General features: G+C 35.5%; 1 protein-coding gene across 1 annotated transcript in view; it reads right to left on the minus strand.

The window, feature by feature from the left end:
* Positions 1-209: 209 nt before the first annotated feature.
* WDR27 (WD repeat domain 27) overlaps positions 210-19,753 on the minus strand; it is a 122,926-nt gene continuing 103,382 nt past the window's right edge. Inside the window, exon 24 of the mRNA XM_074925102.1 lies at positions 210-265. Coding sequence (XP_074781203.1) covers positions 218-265 — 48 coding nt within the window. The 3' untranslated portion in view covers positions 210-217. The remainder of the gene's footprint in view (positions 266-19,753) is intronic.

Raw genomic sequence — 19,753 nt, forward strand, 5'->3', positions numbered from 1 at the left:
ATCATTTGCCCATATTTTTGCAATAAAGGTAACAGATTGTACAACTGGAAAACTTTGAGAACAGCTTGAGGAACTTGCAGAAAACAAAGTTAGGAGAAAACTGTAGTTGAAAAGGGAATATTATGCTGCTTGCCTGTGGCCAGTTACCAGTATCCTTTCTCTCAGCAAGTCATCATTCTCAGAGGACCAGGGCCAAAGCTCCACAGCCTGGCAAATATCAGGGTAGAAACAATTGGAGCTTGCCATCCAAGGTGGCTGTGGTGAGCTGCAGTTCAAAAGAAAAGAACATATGAATTTAATAAAGATCTTTCCAGTGAGTAAATTTTGGTTTAGGGCAATGAACTGAATGAAGATTATTAAAAAGATAGCTAAATTAATTCTCTGTTAAGAGGTCAAGGATTCATTTCAAGAAAGGAACAACTTATAGACTCTTCTCAAGCAAACTAATCTCAAAATTCCATTTTACTTGGATTTTTCTTTTCCAACTATTTTCAGATTTGTGTAAACATACACTAACACATCAACGGTCTGTAAAACCAAAGCATATGTTTAAACCACATAGACAGTCAAACAGACTTCACTGTGTATGACTCAAGAAGGGAATGTGGAAGAAATAAGAAAGAGCTGGAATAAATGAAGATGGAAAATACTATGAATTTAATCAGACATACCAACAAGTGCAGTTTTCTGAATTTTATTGGTGTCAAATGTAGTATTAGAATTTCCTTTTTAAGAAAGTATGTTGAAAAAGGCCATATATTTATGAAGAGGCAAGTCTCAAAGACATGCATAAAGAGCCTTCAACTTCATTACCTTCCTTTTATCAGTCTATGCTGGCTTTGGTTCAGGGAGAGTTCATTTTTTTCACAGTAGATTGTATGGGGCTATGTTTTTGATTTGTGCTGGAAACAGTGTTGTTAACACAGGGATGTTTTACTTACTGCTGAGCAGTGCTTACACCGAGTCAAGGCCTTTTCTGCTTCTCACACCGCCCCATCAGTGAGCAGGCTGGGGGTGCACAAGAAGTGGGGAGGGGACACAGCTGGGTCGGCTGAGCCCAACTGACCAAAGGAATATTCTGTACCATATGATGTCATGCTCAGCAATAGAACTAGGGGGGAAGGTTGGCAGAGTGGCTGCTGCTCAGGGATTGGCTGGGCATCGGTCTGTTGCTAGTGAGCAATTGTTTTCATTTGCATCACTTGTCTTCCTTGGGTTTTATTTTCTCTCTTTGTTATTTTCCTTTTCATTACATCATCATTATCATCATCATCATCATCATCATTATTATTATTGTTGTTGTTGTTATTAATAATAGTTATTATTGCTATTGTTAGTATTTTTATTCTATTTTATTTCAATTATTAAACTGTTCTTATTTCAACCCAAAAGCTTTCTCACTTTTCCCCTTCCGATTCTCTTCTCTTCCCATCCCTCTGGGGAGGGAGTGAACAAGCTGTTGTATAGTGCTTGGCTGTGAGCTGGGGTTAAACTACGACACAGTCTTACAAAATCTTAATTATAAAATAAGAGCAAATATTGCTTTCTGCAATTACTTCTACAACCAAGCACTTGAAAACCTGTTGTAGCTCAGAAGGTTATGATCTGCAAATGGCACCTTTTATTCAGGACATTTACTCCTTGCTTATTAGGAGTTACAGTTATTCATATCCGTGACAAAAATCTGAAGAGCTGGAACCAAAAACTTATCTCATGTTCTAATCAGTTAATCTAGTTAACTTTTCTCATCCTCACTTTTCTTAATCTGCTCTTTGATGTGTTTACTCATTTATTTTATTCCTTTGGATAAAGTGGCCCTGTAGTCAATAAATTATCTTCTTGGTTTTATGTTTCCTCCTTCAGCATCTCCAGTGATGAATTCTTTTAATCTCTCACAACTGTTATCTCCCAAGACAGTGACTTTTGGTCTCTTATTTTCTTCTTTCTCACTCTCACTTATATAATCTTATAGACTACCCAGAACTGTCCAACCTAATTCCTCCAACTGTATTTTTATATCTATCCAAGACTATCACATCTTTCCAAAGATTTCTATTACCTCCTTATCTACCTCTGTAATTTATGATTGGAAAGATGATGTACATATAAAATATCTGAGTAATGTATCCTTTCTGAGTTTCTGTGCCCACTTATCTTGTCAGAAAAAAGAAAATTCTTTTATTTTTATTTCATCTTATCACAAAAGAACTGACCTAATCTGAGAAATCAGAGATGGCTTCTCTTTTAAGATACATTACATTTAATATAGATAATATAGGAACCTTGTTTAGTTTTCAATTTAAAATAAAATATTAATAATTATAAACAAACTGAATTTTTACAAGACCCGAGGAGGTCATCTGGTCCATCTTCCTGCTCTAGGTGCAACCACTGAAAACATTAGAAGATTTTGGCTATGACTTTATCTGGCTAAATCTTGAAAAACTACAGTGAAATTGTTGCACTGCCCTCCTAGTGCCTTTTCTTTTCCTAATGCCCAATCTGAACCTGAAAAACTGCAATGTGTGGTCAATCCCTCCTTGTCATATCCTCTGCCAGTACCAAAACACTGCATGGCTTCCACCTGCTATAATAAATGTAAACCTATTCCCTACACTACTATTATAAGCTTCTTCCATATTCCTTCTGTTTTTATTAGCCATTAAAAATGATATTTCTACTCTATCTAATCACTTTCCACACTTTTGACAACACCAAACACAGAATCATTAAAATGTTGGCTGAACTAAAAATGCCCACCTTCTGGCTTTCAGATCTCTCCTTGTTGGTCGTGTGCTCTAAACCACTAATTGTCTCACAAGTCCTCCTCCTCTTTCCCCTTCTCTATCTGCCTTTTCAACCTGCTTTCCTTGGCAGTAGATAAAAGAGGCTGCCCTTTGATTGCGTCATTCTCCTGAGAAGTGTTGCACTCAGTATCTTTCAGACAACATGGGCATTTTAGATAATAGTACAAGAGTAATACAATAACAGTACAGTTAATTGCAATCTGTATCGACAGATCAAAAGAGTTACTAAAAATCTAACCTGTAGGACCCTTGAAATTCCTGAATTATTACACTTAAGAGCTATCAAAATTGATTAATAGAGAATGTGCTCAGCTATATTAAGAATCCATAGAAACTGGAATAAGATTGTAAAAAAAAAAAAAAGTCTTATGCCAAATACTACATTTCCAAAAAGTACACGCATGTTACTTTATTCAAATCCCTCAGTTTCCAAACATGCTAGTCCTAAATTGTGTTTTAAATTATATTCAAAATCTCTATAGTATGTAAGTCAATATGCTACTTAAAATTTAAAAAATTAATTCTGTCTTACTATTACCTATTCAAATTTTGTCATCAGTTCCATGAATAATTTGAAACCCATGTAAAGATTTCCTATGGGACAAACACTAGAACATTATGGAATATCACAGGGTGTATGAAAGCATAGACTATTTTTCATATCAGTGGATATATGAGTATTGAAGAAAAGACCTTCAAGTATGGCTGAGAAGGTGTAGGTTTTGTGCATTTTAGAGCTTTTTACAGAAGCTTGAAGGTTTATAAAGTACCTATGACATCTGGTACCAGAACAGGGGGAGAAAAAGTACACAGCCCTCCTCTATTTGATGGGATGCATAAGATATAAAGTTTAATGCAATAGTTAAAACAGTGACCTGCAGTATTGGAAGGCTGTCACTTAACAGACAGAATTTGGAGACATTGCCTACTGAATTTCCTTTTATAATAATACAGTATATGGGTTTTTTAGAATTATCTTTGGATGGTGGTAAATACGCTTCTGTAGTGGTGCTACATAAAAAAAAAAAAAAAAAAAAAATGCTGTAAATTAAAGACCTGGAGTTTTTTAAGCCACAAACAGAAATAGTTGACTTTGTATAGAAATGCGTATAATAATTATTTTGTTTTAATATTTCACACATTCTTATGTGTATACAGTATAAGCTTCAAGACATAATGTACTTCAGGAAATAATAAGAATCAAAGCAATTCCAGCTAGTTTCACATTACAGTAACATAATATGATTTTGTTGTCTTTTAATTAGTATAAATACATAAATATACATAACAGGCAGAGATAAAAATCTTGAAAATGTCCACTAGCTGCACAGCAAAAAGTATCTTGCCAAAAATCCAGTGTGTCAGTAGACCAGATGGGAATATAGGTTTTAGGGGTTTACTATTTTTAGTTTTCATTGTTCAAACTTTTCTTTGAAAATAAGAGGGCACAAATAGAACCAAAACTGCCAGAAGCAGAGAATGTGGACCAGTATGTCTCTGTAAAATCATACCTCGAGCTTCAAAAAGATAAAGAATTCTTCAGGTCAAGCTTTTATATACAATTTATAGGAATAGCTGCCACAAATTGTATTTTCAAAGTAACAATCACTGTTAAGGAAAGCATCTATTTATGCTTTGGCTAGTCAGTGAATCTTGGTGTTCCTTTCATTTTGTTATGTGGCATTTATTGATCTGATAGAAAAAATTGATCAAGGCAGAAATGAAAATACAATATACTGAGTTGTTATTTAGTAATACTTGCATATGAGACTGGAGAAGTATTTACATATAAATAACCTAAATGTTGTTGAAGCACCAATTGCAAGTCCAACTTTTGCACAAGAACATGTGACTGCTGTCTTCTATGAAAGTTTAGAGTCTTTCTGTATTCCACCATGTACTTGAGAGGTAAAATAAACATATCAAGTTAGACGAACACACACACTTTCTAATTTAATTTGCACTTTTTTACATCTGCTTTTGAACATCCTAGTGGCATTGTTACATTGTAGACTTTAGTTCAAGAACATCTTTTGAATGTTGTCTGGACTCCTATTCCGCTTGTTACAGAGGCTTGCCATTGCCTGTCCTTCAATACACCAAAACCTATCTCAACAAGAAATAAATGCTTCTCAAAGGAAATGCTAATTCATTACACAGCTATGAAAAAGCATAAGCAGTAAATTCTGAGTTTAATCTTCTGTAGCATTGTGATCTATTAAATTAGCATGTTTTGAAACAGATCATGTGGAACTCCTTCCTAATCATCACAGTTATTGTGCTATTCAGTAATAAACAGTAATCAATGGTCAAATTAAAAAAAAAAAAAAAAAAGTACCTACTATTTTTTCACTCAAGTGATTTTGTATAACTAACTCATATACCAAAATCAGTATCTATAAAAGCTATTCAAAATCAGAATAACTGATTTTCATAGAACCAAGAAGTGCTATGACAGACCCCTTAACATACTGAATGGTTCTGATTACAAGCTAAACCCTTCTGTCCTTCTAAAAGAAAGATTAAAAAAACACCCCACTCATCAAATTGATCTGCAATTGCAACTTTTCAGTTGACCCTCACAGAAGCACTGAGTCTGCAGCTGGATGGTGGGACCCCATCCTGCCACACACTGAGTGTCCCACTCACCCCACAGACAGCCCCACGGTTGGCAGCACTGGGCACAGAAGGCGCGCTGGGAAGCGGTACTGCTGGCACTGGCAGCAGCTCCTGCAAGAGGAAGTGCCAGGGGATTCCTCATGTAGGAACTAAGGATGGACAAGTATCGTCAGTCAGAGCAGCAGAGACAGGTCTACAGAACTAATGGTAAAAGTGAAAGCTGTTTTTCACGGATTTCAAACCTAAAAAATACCTGATTCATTTATGTGTATGATCAGCTTGGAGTCACATTGGTACAGTAAGTTTTGGAGTTCTTTTGAGATGCTTTAAGTAAATTTAATTCATCCTCCCTTCATTTTTTTTTTCATATAATCTCAGAAAGCAGAGATTAAGCTAAATACTTCAGCCTTCTCCACACTATTCAGTGTCACAGGCTTCTCTTATCCATGCCTTTTACACAACAGCATAACCAAACACGAGATGAACTCGTAATGGGGCTTCAAGTGTAACCTACACAGAAGTCAGAACAACCAAATATCATCTTAGTAAGTATTTATTTTGAAAATTAACTTGGAATTACTCAGATAAAATATAGATAGAACTCGTATCTCTCCATCTATACCACGCAGTAGTATCTTTAGTTTAATGATTTTCAGCTAATTATGAGAATTGGGGGTGGGGGGTGTGGGGTGTGTGTGTGAAGGCAATGTGTGCTCAATGGGTTTGGAGTGTGGTACACAATAATCTTTCATTTCACATAATACAGTAGACAAACATTATTCACTCATACAATAAATCTCAGTTTCAGGCCATTGGCAGCAAGCCACATTCCAAATCAGTGCTGTAAATCCTACAAGAGTTTGACCTCTGGTTTTATTTTCAAAACTGTAAACTTCAAATGTAAATTGAAATCTTTACGTGCCAAGACTCTTTAAAAAACTGACAAATTTGAATTAATTCAGAAGTAAACTTATATCAGAAATAAAATTACAGTTGTAATGATTTAAAACATCAATTAGGTATATATTTGCACTTATTTTTTATATGAAATACCTATAAATCCTTATAGAAGATTATAAAACTCCTGATTCTTAATAAAAAATGGTCATACCTAGACTGATATATTTTAGGAAAGAACTCATATCTCTCTTCAATGGATATAGTCCATGTCTATTACAGTAGATTTTTGGTTTTATCACCTTTGAATGGATAGATGTAATCTCTGGATTTACTAGTGGCACACTCACAGTTGCGATATAAAACTGTCAGGAAACAAACGAAGTGGCTGAAATGAAATCGGTAAGAATACCACTAAACATTAGTGTTTATCAATGAAAACAAAACCACTGATATTGTAGTATTTACTGTTGCTCTTGAATTTTGCATTGGTTCGACAGCTAGCAACAATCAAGAGCAACAAGAAAAGGAGACATTATGGAACTGACTTTTATTATATTTTTCCTGTTCAGAAAGTGGTGTCTTAACCAATGTAACATTCACCACCTTTACCTCTGAAGATCTACAGTACATGAAGGATTTACCAACTCTGGTTTTGTGGTTTAACCCAAGAACAGAAGACATGTAAGTAGCATTTTGGAAAGATACGTTTTCTTGAAAGATGACTGCTTGATTTGACAGCTACACTCTAAGCATTCAATCAGTTAGATCAAAGCCACATGGAGTTTTTTTGCAAACAGATGACAGAATAGAAGTTTTTATTGTTAAGATAGCTCTTTTATTCCAGAAATGAGAACTAAGGAGAAAATATGAAAAACAGGTAGGCAGCTTTTAACATAATTCCTTGAGGTATAGGGTTCACACACATAATCTTATAGGGGCTGAGTACATATGTCATTCAAGAGCCAAGGAATTTTCTGTCTCCATAGGATGATATGTTCACATTTTTACTCCCATTATGCTCAGTGCATGAATAGCATAGATCAATACATTGCTGTATTTCTTTTTCCCTCAAACACAGAATCCATATCTCTGATTTCCAGACAGAAATCACTGAAGAACAGAAGACTGCCAGAAAGTGAATCTGAGCATGTCTTTAAAAAATTCCATGAGGCTTAGATCAGAAGCGTTAACAGTTTAGGTGGAAATCACCTCACCTAAATTTTAGTGTCTCTAATATGTATATTTGATATGTCTTGCGTAGCAGAGGTGGCTTGTGTATCTAGAGGGACCCAAGTTCAGAGGCCACCATAAATAAGACATCAGAACAGTTGTTAAAGGAGTCATTGATGATGTATATCTAGAGAAGTTCTAGGTAGGACTTGTGCCTTAAAAAGGAGAAAGTCTTTTCCAGAATGGGTAGGAAGGATAGTTGTAAAGAAAGCCAAATTATTCAACTGACTGAACTTATATTGGACAAACAATGCCTTAGAGTTTTCAAGCTGGAGCTGTAGAAAGACCAAAGAGTAAATATATTTTTCCAGACCACCTATATGTGCAGAACCTCATCAGAAAACTGAATGTAACAGATCCTCCATATAAACTTTATTTTCCCTAGACACTCAAGAAAATCAACCACATGTGCCTAAATAAAAAGATAACTGGATGCAACCTAGAGAGGTCATCTAGCTCAGCTTCCTACTGAATCTTCATAGCATACCAAAACATTATTTTTAAAACCTTGTGGTTTTATTTGCAATTTGCAATTCAAGAAACACGGATCTGAAAGCAACAGATCTTAATTTTATGGCCTCTGGGCTTCTTGTCATTTAATGTTCTTAAAATCGCTACAACGAATAGATATTTGGCAAAGCCAAACCATGTGAACATATTTATTTGAAATTTCTGTCCAGACTTCTCAGTGTGTTTATTCAAGTGTTTTTATTTGGAGAAGGAGAACAGATATACTGGAGCAAAGATTCACCTAGCTAGAGTCCATCTTGGAGTCTTCCCAAGAGTGCTATAAACAAACACCTAGGAAAGACTGAGATTCTCTTGGAGCTTGAATGCAGGTGCACCTACACTAGATCTAGCAAGGTGCATCTAGCACTAGACCTAGTCTGGTGTTAGGTTAACGGTTTGATCTGATGATCTTAAGGGTCTTTTCCAACCTAAATGATTCTATGGCTTCCTGAGTCAGATACGTTTTCTATATATTTCGTAATGTAGTCAAGGGATGACTCTGGTGGTGTCCCTCACCATGGAACAGTCATTCTTAGCATACAGATCTCTGCATATGTCCTGATATAGCAGGGTCATGGACCTTCCTGCCACACTGTTCTGTCATAACACAGTGTTGACATCCTGGTCTTGTTATTAGGATTATAAATTCAATACTCTATTCTCCCTATACAGGCCTGGAATTTCTGCCTGTACAGGACTCCTTGTTACTTGTTGAGGTTTAATAATTTGTCTCTTTTCTATGCTGTCTTGAACATAAACCATACCTCCACTGCCAGCGTTTACTCTATGTTCCTCACACATTTTGTAACCTTGTACTGTAGTGTGTCACTGATTACACTTCTTCCACCAAATGTGTGATAAGCCTAACAGATCACCCAGGGCTGCCTTCACTCAGTGCTGACCATTCCATTTCCCATCTTATTTCTTCATATTTGTACAAATGTATCACTAGTTCTGTTCTTGGCAGCCTAACTTCTGTTTTCTGCCCGACTGTTTCTACCCTCTGACATTCCTCTGAGAATACAGAATTTCTGCACCTGAACTTTCATCCCAAACCCAACCTTAAGTTTTAAAAATCTTAGTTCCCTTATGACTCAGTTTAAGTTCATCTCTTCTGGACAGATGTTCCTGGAAACTTCTGAGCAGTTCCCCTGAGGTATCATATTTTTAACTGTATTATGCATTTCAACACCTGCATCTCTTTGCTGTCAGTTTTTAGTAAGTATTATTTATGTGCTCAAAAAAAGCAAAATTCTCACATATATTTACCATGACATTTTTATAGGCAAGTAAAACAAGTAATTACCAATAAGCCTTTTGATGTGTGAAATCTACTTGACCAAAATATATGTGAAGCAATCTTAAATCTATATTCTTACTAAAGTTCAGTAATCTTTTTCCTTCAAATCTGATATTGATGAAGGAAACCTGAAGGAATAAGCTACCCCAAATAACTACAAAGTCCTGTAATGGATCTAATTTGTTTGACTTCACCTCCTCAGACATAGATAATAATCTGTGTAAGTATATAAAAATCCTCAATCAGTAAGATAATAGAAAAAAAATGTAAATACCCTCATCTCAAAAAATACAATCCACTTCATATTTTTCTGCCTCTAGAGATAATAAAGAAACAAATACATGACAGAAGGTAATTATAATGCTTATACCAATAGTGGAAGATAGGTCAACACCACAGAAATGCAAATGCTCTGAGGATAAATGTGATGCAGAATAGGATTTTATGGAAAGGTCTGCACATTTTTCGACTTTAAGATATAAGCAAATCACTGTTAAGTCCAGCAAGAGAGTTTCCTCTGACTTCAAGAGGCACTGAATCAGATCTTAACATAAAAAAGCCAGTAACTGGAACAACACACAAATTTAGAGCTACTCTTTACAACTCACAGTGATCGAAAAATCTAGTTTTACTGCTTGCTACTATACAATTAATGACAACTTACATAGGCCCCCAAATGCTGTTTTTCTTTTAATAGGCCATATTAAATATTTCCATTCCAGAAAGCATACCATTTTGGCAGTAGACCATCATGTGTCCAGAACACTAGGACAAAGTAGTGCTAATTATTCCTTATACAACTAAATACATATCACTACATCAAATCCCAGCTGCTGGAACACAAGTGAAAGGAGACAACTTAAAAAATAACTGGAAAAAAAAACAACCAACCTCAGACTTAATAAAAGGATAGGGCAAGCTGTGCCAGCATTGGAGAATGGTTCAATCAACATCACGGTGATGTTTTAAGAACTCTCATATATGAAGTGTTGTTTGACAGGACTACTGGGAGAGTGTCATATAAAATTTTTATCATTAACCTAAATAAATTATTTTTTCCTTTCTTTAGTGTCAGTTTTGCTCACTACAGACATTCTCTTTCTCCAAACTTTTAATTTTTTAATTAAATTATTATATTGGCTTGGACTTCATGACATCATATCTGGTTTTATGTCAAAAACTATTTTTTTTAATTGATTTCACAGCAAGCAGAAAACTGAAGTGTAAAAGACAGTTACTTTAAAACTCCCTTATCTTAGCAATAAAAAGTGAACTTAGTAGGAAAGGACTCATTAAGCACAATTGTTTTTTCATAATCTTTCATTTATTAAATTTGGTTCCAACATAAAGTTATGTCTCAACAAACACTCCATCCTCGTGGTCTTACACCTCGGGGCAGTGCTCAAATAATGCACAGACCTTGACACTTTGAAACACCTAATTCTGTTTCAGGTTAGTATTTATCAAACACAGCATACTACACTCTGAAATGGGAGGGGGCTCACTCTGTTAATGGAAATGTGTTTGTACTGTGTAAAGAAAAATCACAAATGACAATACAGAGGAACTAGGTGTGAGATTAGAGGATGAACTACACTTTTCTCTTCCAGAAATTATACACCCAGGACAGGGTCAAGGTTTTGAAGCACAGCAATAAATTCAATTCACTACTCTGTATGTTTTGTGATTAAAAGGGAAAGCTCTCTACAAACCACATCTCTTGTTACAAGAGAACACCACATTTCACCTTCCATACCACCGAGGTATTTAATTTTTACATATTATTATTTTAGACATGTATGTTAATCCCTTGCTTTGAAATCACAGATTGTTAAAAAATTTTCAGTATAAAAGATATATTTTTGATGTGTCATTGGTGTAATTACAAGGCAACCGCAATGGAAGTAGATAATGTATAAAAATTCTTAAAGTAACCTTCCATCAGAATTATCCAGCCCTTTCAAATGCACATCTCAGCTTTTTCACTTTTAATTGAAATCATACATTGATGTATCACTCAGTTTATCTACAAGAAGGAAAAAAATAATTGGTAAATTTTCTCCAACTTCTTTAGATCTTGATGAAATAGTAGGGAAGAAATCTAGAGTGGATAGAGATTGATGTAAGACCCCAAAAAAATCAGTATTTCCAGTTTTGTGAATATAACTTTATATGGATCTTACATAAACATAATGAAGAATCCAAGAAAAATATAAGAGTTTTAGTGCCTGCTGAACATTTGTTCAAAAGGCAATCACGGTAAATGTCTTACTGTATATCTCAGGTCTCAGATTAGGAAACTACAGACATAAAAGTTAAATAAGGAAGAACTGGAAGGAACAAAACCCAGAAAAGTGGAAGAACTTATTTAATTTTTTCCTGGGTTACAGGACAGAGAAGACAAATAAAACACAATAAATATTGATAAAGGTATTCGAGCTAAAAAAAGAAATTTAAAAGCAGGAGTGGGCCACTTATGTCTAATCCATGCTCACATCTGAAGTTCAGGCAAACCGTTACTGCTTCCCAGTGCATTCAGCCCTATTTAAATTTCTAAACGGGCCACCATACCTAAGGCAGGGATTTTATCCCTTAGTATCATAAAGGCAAAACTCCAGTTGATTTCCTGGCAGGGCAGGACTGTAATTAAGATCTTACAGTATTTATATGTAAGCCACTTCATCAGTTGTTCTGACTTCTTTTGCAAAACTACAGATGTACAGAAAGTCAACAGTAACTTCAGAGGATTTAATTATCTTAATATACTTCCACTAGACTAATTAGCAAGTTTCCTGTCAGACATGAAGTAGCTTCAGAAGACAAAGGGGAAACACATCTCCGACAAAAAAATCTTATAACAAGGACATTTCTATTTTCTGCAGACTGCAGCGTTTCAATCCAGCTTGGCCAGCATTCCATACAGCTCCCACATCCCTGGGGACCCAGGCAGGGGCTCCTGCCGTCCCTCACTCAGATGGTGGGATAACCCATCTTATGCCCAGCTCCCAATTACAGGGTAGTTCACACTGATTCTTATAGCAGAGGACAAATGTGCCACCTGGTTTCTGTCCGTGCATCTGACCGTAGCACAGCAACAGAGCAGTCCTTCCTGTTCTGGGAATCCACACACGGTGCGGCTAATTCATGCACAAGGAAGCCACTGACAAACTTAGCCTAGAGCAAGGGCTTCTGGAGGGGCACAGAGAAAGCAGTGTAGTACTACTGATGCTTGAGACACATTTGTTGCAGATAGCATAAGAAGAAGTAAAATTGTTTCTCTCATTGTATGAGAATTGACAGGAGTGATTTTGTGGTTTTACTCAGTAGTGATGCACATTGTGACATATTATTCTACACATACTGTTTCTCAAATTGTGAAATATGGTTCTTGGCCTCCTTATGCACAGAAGTTTTGCTCCCCTTGGCAAGGGCTAGCTTGTGCTTTCATCAAGTGTATTGGAATCACATAAGAGACACTATTTCTTGAGGCCCGTAAAGCATTTCTTGAAATGCAATGCACAAAACTGGCTATAGTGCCCCACATGATGACTTAGTAGCACTTATGTAGATTGGACAAACTGTAAAAATTGTTTGATGTCTCATATTAATATAATGCCATCCCTCATTTGATGTACTTAGTACAAAATCTGGCAAGTGGAGGTATGACTCCATGTGCCAGTTATGCCTGTATTCTAAGAGGTTTTCTAATTTGCCTCACTTACAGGTATCATGATAATCACCTTAAGGTATTTCAATTTTATTTCCACCACAGATGAAATTATTTCTAATTTTTTGCTTCATTACCACTACTAATTCTTATTTGGCTCCCATTTTCTCTCCATTGCATCAACATCTATAAGAAATGAAGAACAGAATTCTTTTAGACTTTTTGGTCACACTACATTATCTTAATCTTGTTGGTATCCTCACAACATAACAGCTCACTTATATTCTTGCTTCTTTTCACATTGCTAGCTAAATATAATTTTATTTTTGCAATAGTGGGATTTTTTTCAAGATCTAATTTACCTTGACTTTTTATGTTTGTAACTTAAATCCTCTATATGTTGCTAATGTCTTATAGATAAATATGTGCCAACAGATAGTGGTCATTCAGGAAAGATAAGAATCATTAGTTTGCCTTAGGGGGAGGAGGTAATCAGAGATTTGATTAAAAGGTAATATTAGCTAATAATAATAATGACAGCTAGATAAACTGCTCATAAAGACAGGTTGCACGAATTCAGTAAGATTCCAAAGGCTTCTCTCCAGACTAAGAAGCCCTAAAGAAGGGTAATGGGTCTTGTTCTGAACAGATTTCATTAGCAATTTCACCTTGGGTTATCACTTCATTTTGTGGTTGATTCCTGAACAGCAGGTGTTGCCATCAGTCATGAGGGATACAGTGAGCAGCGTTGGTCTCCTTGAACTATCAGCCTACCTCCCCGACATGAAATGAAACTCATGGTATAGAGTTAAAAAAAATAGGTTTTTACTCCTGCTTTTTTGGGCAAACTTTTTCACTGAGCTCAGTTACGGGTGTCTCTAAGATTCTCAAAGGAGTTCATGTGACCATCATCAGCCAACATAAAGCCAGAAGAGGAAAAGTAAATCTCTTAACACCACAAGCTTTGGCAGTGGCATCTTGCTCATTATGATATAATGTTCCCAAGAGAACTGGCTTCAAGAAGAAAGCAAAAAGGAGAGAACAGTCTCTCAAAAAGAGAGACACCCTGCACACAGTTTACAAACAAAAATGTTAAGAGAAAAAAAGAAAGAGAAAAGAGAGCCAAGAAGTGCAGGAAAGAATAGTACTAGAAGCCATAGTTCAGAACCACTTTAGTCTAAGAAACAAGAGAAAATGTAGTCACAATGCACAGGAAGAAAAACCAAAAGAAGTAAAACATGGAAACATTTGTCTCTCTGCAAGTACACAAATAAACTGACAAAAACTCAGCATAAAAAACAATATATAGCAGACATATAAACTCTGTCCCAAGAAAGAGTGGGATGTATGTGCCTTTTTTTGAAATTGCCTAGATTACAAAGTCTCTGCCTTCAAGTGTTAATGGAACACCCACCCACTTTGTGAATGTACATATGCGTTCCCATTGGTAAAAAAGGCAACTTACTATCATAACTCTTCTACTATACCCTTGCTTTACCCCCCATCATTGATCAAATCATGCCATACATTAACAATGCATGGTTGCATGGGCTATATGGATGAGTTCATATCCACGCACACATATAAAGTTTATTTCTATTTTCTTCAAACTTCAGAAGCTGGTTATGTGCTGGTTGTGTCCCAGATAAAAAACACCTCAGAGACTTTCTTACTGAACCCACAAAGGTTCAGAAAGATGCATTTAAAGAAGAGTGCTATGTTAGTATTACCACATCTTTATAAATACACATGGATTAATATATAAAATCATGCAACACAATGTAAAATACAGCTGGTTTGCCTCAGGATATTATACTGAAGGAACTGAAAATGTCTTACTTTGTTGGTTCATGTACATAAAAGCAGTAGAATGATTACATCTTCCCATTGTTAGAATAACGGAACCTTAACCTATACTATTTGTTCAGAATTTGCAGTTTAGATAAACAGCCTGTGAGCATTCATATCTGATATTTCCTTTGAGAGTTCATAAGCAGAGTCAGTGCTTCTTTGCTTTCTGATAAAAAGCTGAAGAATGTCCATGTTCCTGGATGAAGATCTGCTACCACTGGATTTGAAAGGAAAGTCACTGGCAACTATAAAAAGCTAGAATTAATTTCTAGGGGTTCGTGGTTTATACCACCAACAAAGATTACCACTTCCGCTTCAGGTATTCATATCAACTGCTACATCTGTTTTGTAGTCACGAAAAAGAGATTCACAGAGCATTATCTTTTCTTAAAAAATCTTGAGGAGATTGTAATATGGAATAGGAATGCCACAAAAACATTTTTAATTGTAGGAACAATGAGAGTCTTTGGAACAGATTCTTATTTCTGACTAGATTTAAACTGGATAATTCTACTGGTTTCCATATTGTAACCAAATTTTTATTGTTTTGACTGATATCATAGTCAGTTACATCTCAGTAACTCATGATCCTTCTGCCACAAAATTTAATCATGCAATTATTTCTCAAGACAGTTACCTCGACTCTCCATAAAATGGCACAGGAAAAGGTATGCACCTCAGAATGGAATCCATAAGAGCAGCATGCTGACTAGGGAGCTGTTTGCCAACAGAGACAAATACTTCCTACTGCCTAGCCCATGGCAATAGGAAGTTCACTCAGGATTCATGGACTAGAACACTTTCTGAAATTATTTGTTTATGGGCTGCATTGCTGTAACTACTGGCTGACTACTGTGATCCATGAGGTTGGTTTTTTTTACCTTCTGAATATTTCATTCAATATTACTTCATATATATATATATATATCTATATATCTATATATATATATATATATCTCAAGCAGCAAACTCTTCTAGACAAAGACTACCATGCTTTTGGGTACTATCAAAGAACTGATACTGTATAAAAGAAACTGATGCTAGGAAGAGAACCTCCAGTATATATTATGGCATATGGCTGCAGCTATGTGCACAGGAGTTGTTTCAATTTCATTCATTTCCACATGAACCAAATAGTAACCTGCACTGACATTTCCCCACAAAGGGAGTATAGGACATGGAATAAAAATTCTAGATCAAGAAATGTTGATCTGTTTCACTTATTTTCAAGATCCATTCTGTAACTAGAAGTTTTTTTGTCCCTACACCTCCAATTAGAAGTCTGTTCCAGGTCCCTATTCATTTGATTATCTGGCAGGAAACCAGGAAAGAGTTTTTAAGTTTTTCCATTATTTCTGTTGCTAAGGAATCCTTTTTGAAAGTTTCATGGATGAACTAAGAATTCTACTAAGAATTCCACATATTCCATATTCCACAATATGTCACAGTTATGTACAATTCTCCTTACTTTGTAGTTCTCTAGCTCAAGTTCTGTGCAGGAGACACAAATTTGCACAAATCAGAGGACAACTGCTAATCTAGTTGCTAATTTTTTCAGCCACATATCCACAGGTATCTCTTACCTATTCCACTTTAAATGTGGGGCACCATAATAAAGTGTTTGTCATAATTAGAGTATACTGAAGGCAATTTTGAAAAAGATTGCTGTGAGGTTGCCCAGAGATTGTAGAACCTCCATCCTTGGAGATATTCAAAAGCTGACTGAACATGGTCCCAAGCAACCTGCTGTAGATGGCCCTGCTTGAGCAGGGGGGGTGGACTAGATATCAGAATGGTGAATAAGCGATCTGAAGATACTGCATAATGAACAACAACCGAGTTTAATGAAGTAGAGTACATTATGGGACTTAATCATTATTATATGAGAAAGAAGGATGCCGAGTTTAGTAAAACTCTTAGCTACATTATAGAAAAATTCAATTAAATTCAAAAGAACGAAAATATATAATTAGCAGTATGAAGATGTCTAATAAACCATTTTTTTAATATAGAAAACACTTTTTCTATATCCTTACAATAGCAATTTTTGAAAGTCTGCAAAATACACTTAGAACTCACATGGCTGGACAAATGATCAGGAATGGTTTCCAGATCATTTTCTTTAATGATGGGTTTGAAACAACTTAAATGTAATGTCAGACATTCTTCAAACGACTGCCTTAATCTCTGAGGCTGCTAATGTTTGCATGACATCATTGCTATTACAATCCTGTCTCTTCACTCAGTAACGAGAAAAACTGAGGGAAACATGAAAAAGCGTTTTTACTAGCATCCTTCTCAGGTGTATAATCTCAAATTCCACTTCAAAATCTGGACATTAGCTCACAGCAAAATACACTAAAAAACCTAAAATTCTTTCATGCAAACCTAGCCACACATGCATAGTCAGGCAGTCCCCTTCAAAATAGTTGTTTCTTATCCCTAATTATCCTTGGTACACCAGAGGAATGGATTTTTCTTCCTAAAACTGAAGCATGTATCAGAACTTGAGAACTTGACAGGCTCACGTATCTTTTTTTTTTTGTTATTCAAAATTCAAGTGACTGAAAATGTTTACTTAGAGTATATTACTTTTTTCTTTTGTTTTTTTCAAAACCCTGACATTCTCATACAACTTCCACATTTAAAACATTCACTTCGTCCTGAAGTAATATATCACAAAAGAAAGACAACTATCGAAAGAGTAAACTTTTTGTATGAAGGGACTTCTATGACTTCTTGCATTCACATTTTCAAAACAAAATGTAAGAGTAAATGGAACCTTTCATTGTGATTTGTCTGGGGTACTGTTGTTTCTATCCCTATATATGGTATTTACAGAATTTCTCCAACTGGAATAAAGTTAATGTGTTACAAAAGCTGCAAGAAAGAGTAACATTTTTTTTAAAGTAGGTGTTGACTACTGATCACATAGGCACAAAGCAGCATAATGAAGTGGTTTGTGCCTGGCAGATCTAGACCTAACTGAAAGTAACTGCAAGTGGATGTAGGATACATACATATACAGTTCAAATTGTCAATATAGTTTAAAAGATCTTAAAAGATATAAAGACATCTTATTCATAGAAAATTAGTATTTTCTTAGATTATTTGTCTAAAAGAAAGGTGTATAAAAGCAGACATATCACTAAAACATTTAGCAGTGGCAGGAGGCATCCTGAATTTTGTCAGGTTTTTACCTCTGGGTTAAAAATTTAAATAAAGAAAATAAACAGTGTTTAATAATCTTATTATATGCCCATACCATAATGTTGTAAATCTATTTAAATACATAGTCTATACTTAAAATAACACCAATATAATTTTTAAAGAGCATTAAATGATTAGAAATGCGGAACAACCTCAGTTGATATTTTTATGTAAGTTAAATTTACTAAAGCCTCTTAATATTTACTAATGACTTTTAGGCATACTAAGTACTAGACATGTATTCCAAAATTTAGTAAAATGGAAGTACACTGATAAAATTTAAAAAATCCACATGTCTATTCTTCTGGCCTAAAATGGTAGAAAAGAAAGAAATGTATATTTGCATCTTCCATTAACATGCAACAAAGTTTAACCTGAGACAAAAATGTAACTTTATACATGAACTCCAGAACAGTATCTTCCTGATTGAAGTCATGGAAATGCAATTTCATAAAAAATTATTGCACTAGTATTATATTATTGCTTTCCTGAAGAAAGAAACAGAAGGCCCAGGGAGATTCCACTGTGTCAAAAATACTTCTGGAAGCAACTACTGAATGTAATTCTTAAGATGAACCTTGAAGAAAAAGAGAAGCCAAATGTGTTTTCCATGTATAATGAATTACAGTTGTTGGCAGTCAAAAAACATAAACCATAATGAGACTTCACCACATGAAAAAAGTATCTTCCCACTACTTAGTGACACACTGCAACAGTTTGTACATAAAAGAGTCTAGGTAACTCATGAATAGCAATGTGAAGGTGCATTTAAAGTCTCCACAGACTATATTCTCAGAGTCATGGGCTATTGTGACTTGGACTCTAACACACTAAAAAGCACAGATGCACCCTAAATCTGAGTGCTCTCCTGCCTTTAAAATGGGCAAGCCCACTTGTCAGAGAATGGAAGATGGTTTTTTACAGTGCAGGCAGCTACAAGACAGCCACAAGACTCTAAGGCAGGATCAGCCATATGGCATGAATTTTTCATTCATGATTACTACAGTATGCATAGCCATCTTGAAGAGAACATTTCATTGCACTTTTACCATTCCACGGATGATTATTCTAAATTTTTCCAAATAGACTTATATTGTTGACATCAGTAATTACAAGTGTTCCGAGATAAAAAATTTCAGTGGTAAAATAGAGCATCACATATTAAATGAAAAGGAAAGCTGTGGACACATACATGTAGATCATTCTTGATAAGTGGAATTTTTCAAAGAGTACAAATGCTATTTACCTGAAGTCAACAAAGGTTGCTTCTGGCTTTTCTGATAGAGTGCAAAGTACTCATTTAGCTGGAAAACTCTAGACTGTTAGATGAAAGCTCAAAGTAATGACCCACAAGTAGTTTGAAAATTATGCACACCAGGGTATTCTGATTCTTCTTGTTTACAGGCAATTTCTACATGTCTTGATACCCTGTAAAAGCACAGGTCATGATGCCTCCCTAGCAATCACTGGTATGCTAAAAGGACAAGTTACCTTAGCAGCCTGTGCACTGAATTGCCAATGGGACTTCTCGTATTGCTGTGGTGAAACAACTGTCCTAGCTAATGCATTTTCTGGGACCGCACAGCTCTTTTCCTGAACAAGCAGTTCCATTCTCCAGAACCATGCTCATGGAAGCCTGCCTGTCACCAGGACATGAGT

The sequence above is a fragment of the Athene noctua genome, chromosome 1 (genome assembly GCF_965140245.1).
Source record: "Athene noctua chromosome 1, bAthNoc1.hap1.1, whole genome shotgun sequence".
In the NCBI taxonomy this organism is placed as follows: Eukaryota; Metazoa; Chordata; class Aves; order Strigiformes; family Strigidae; genus Athene; species Athene noctua.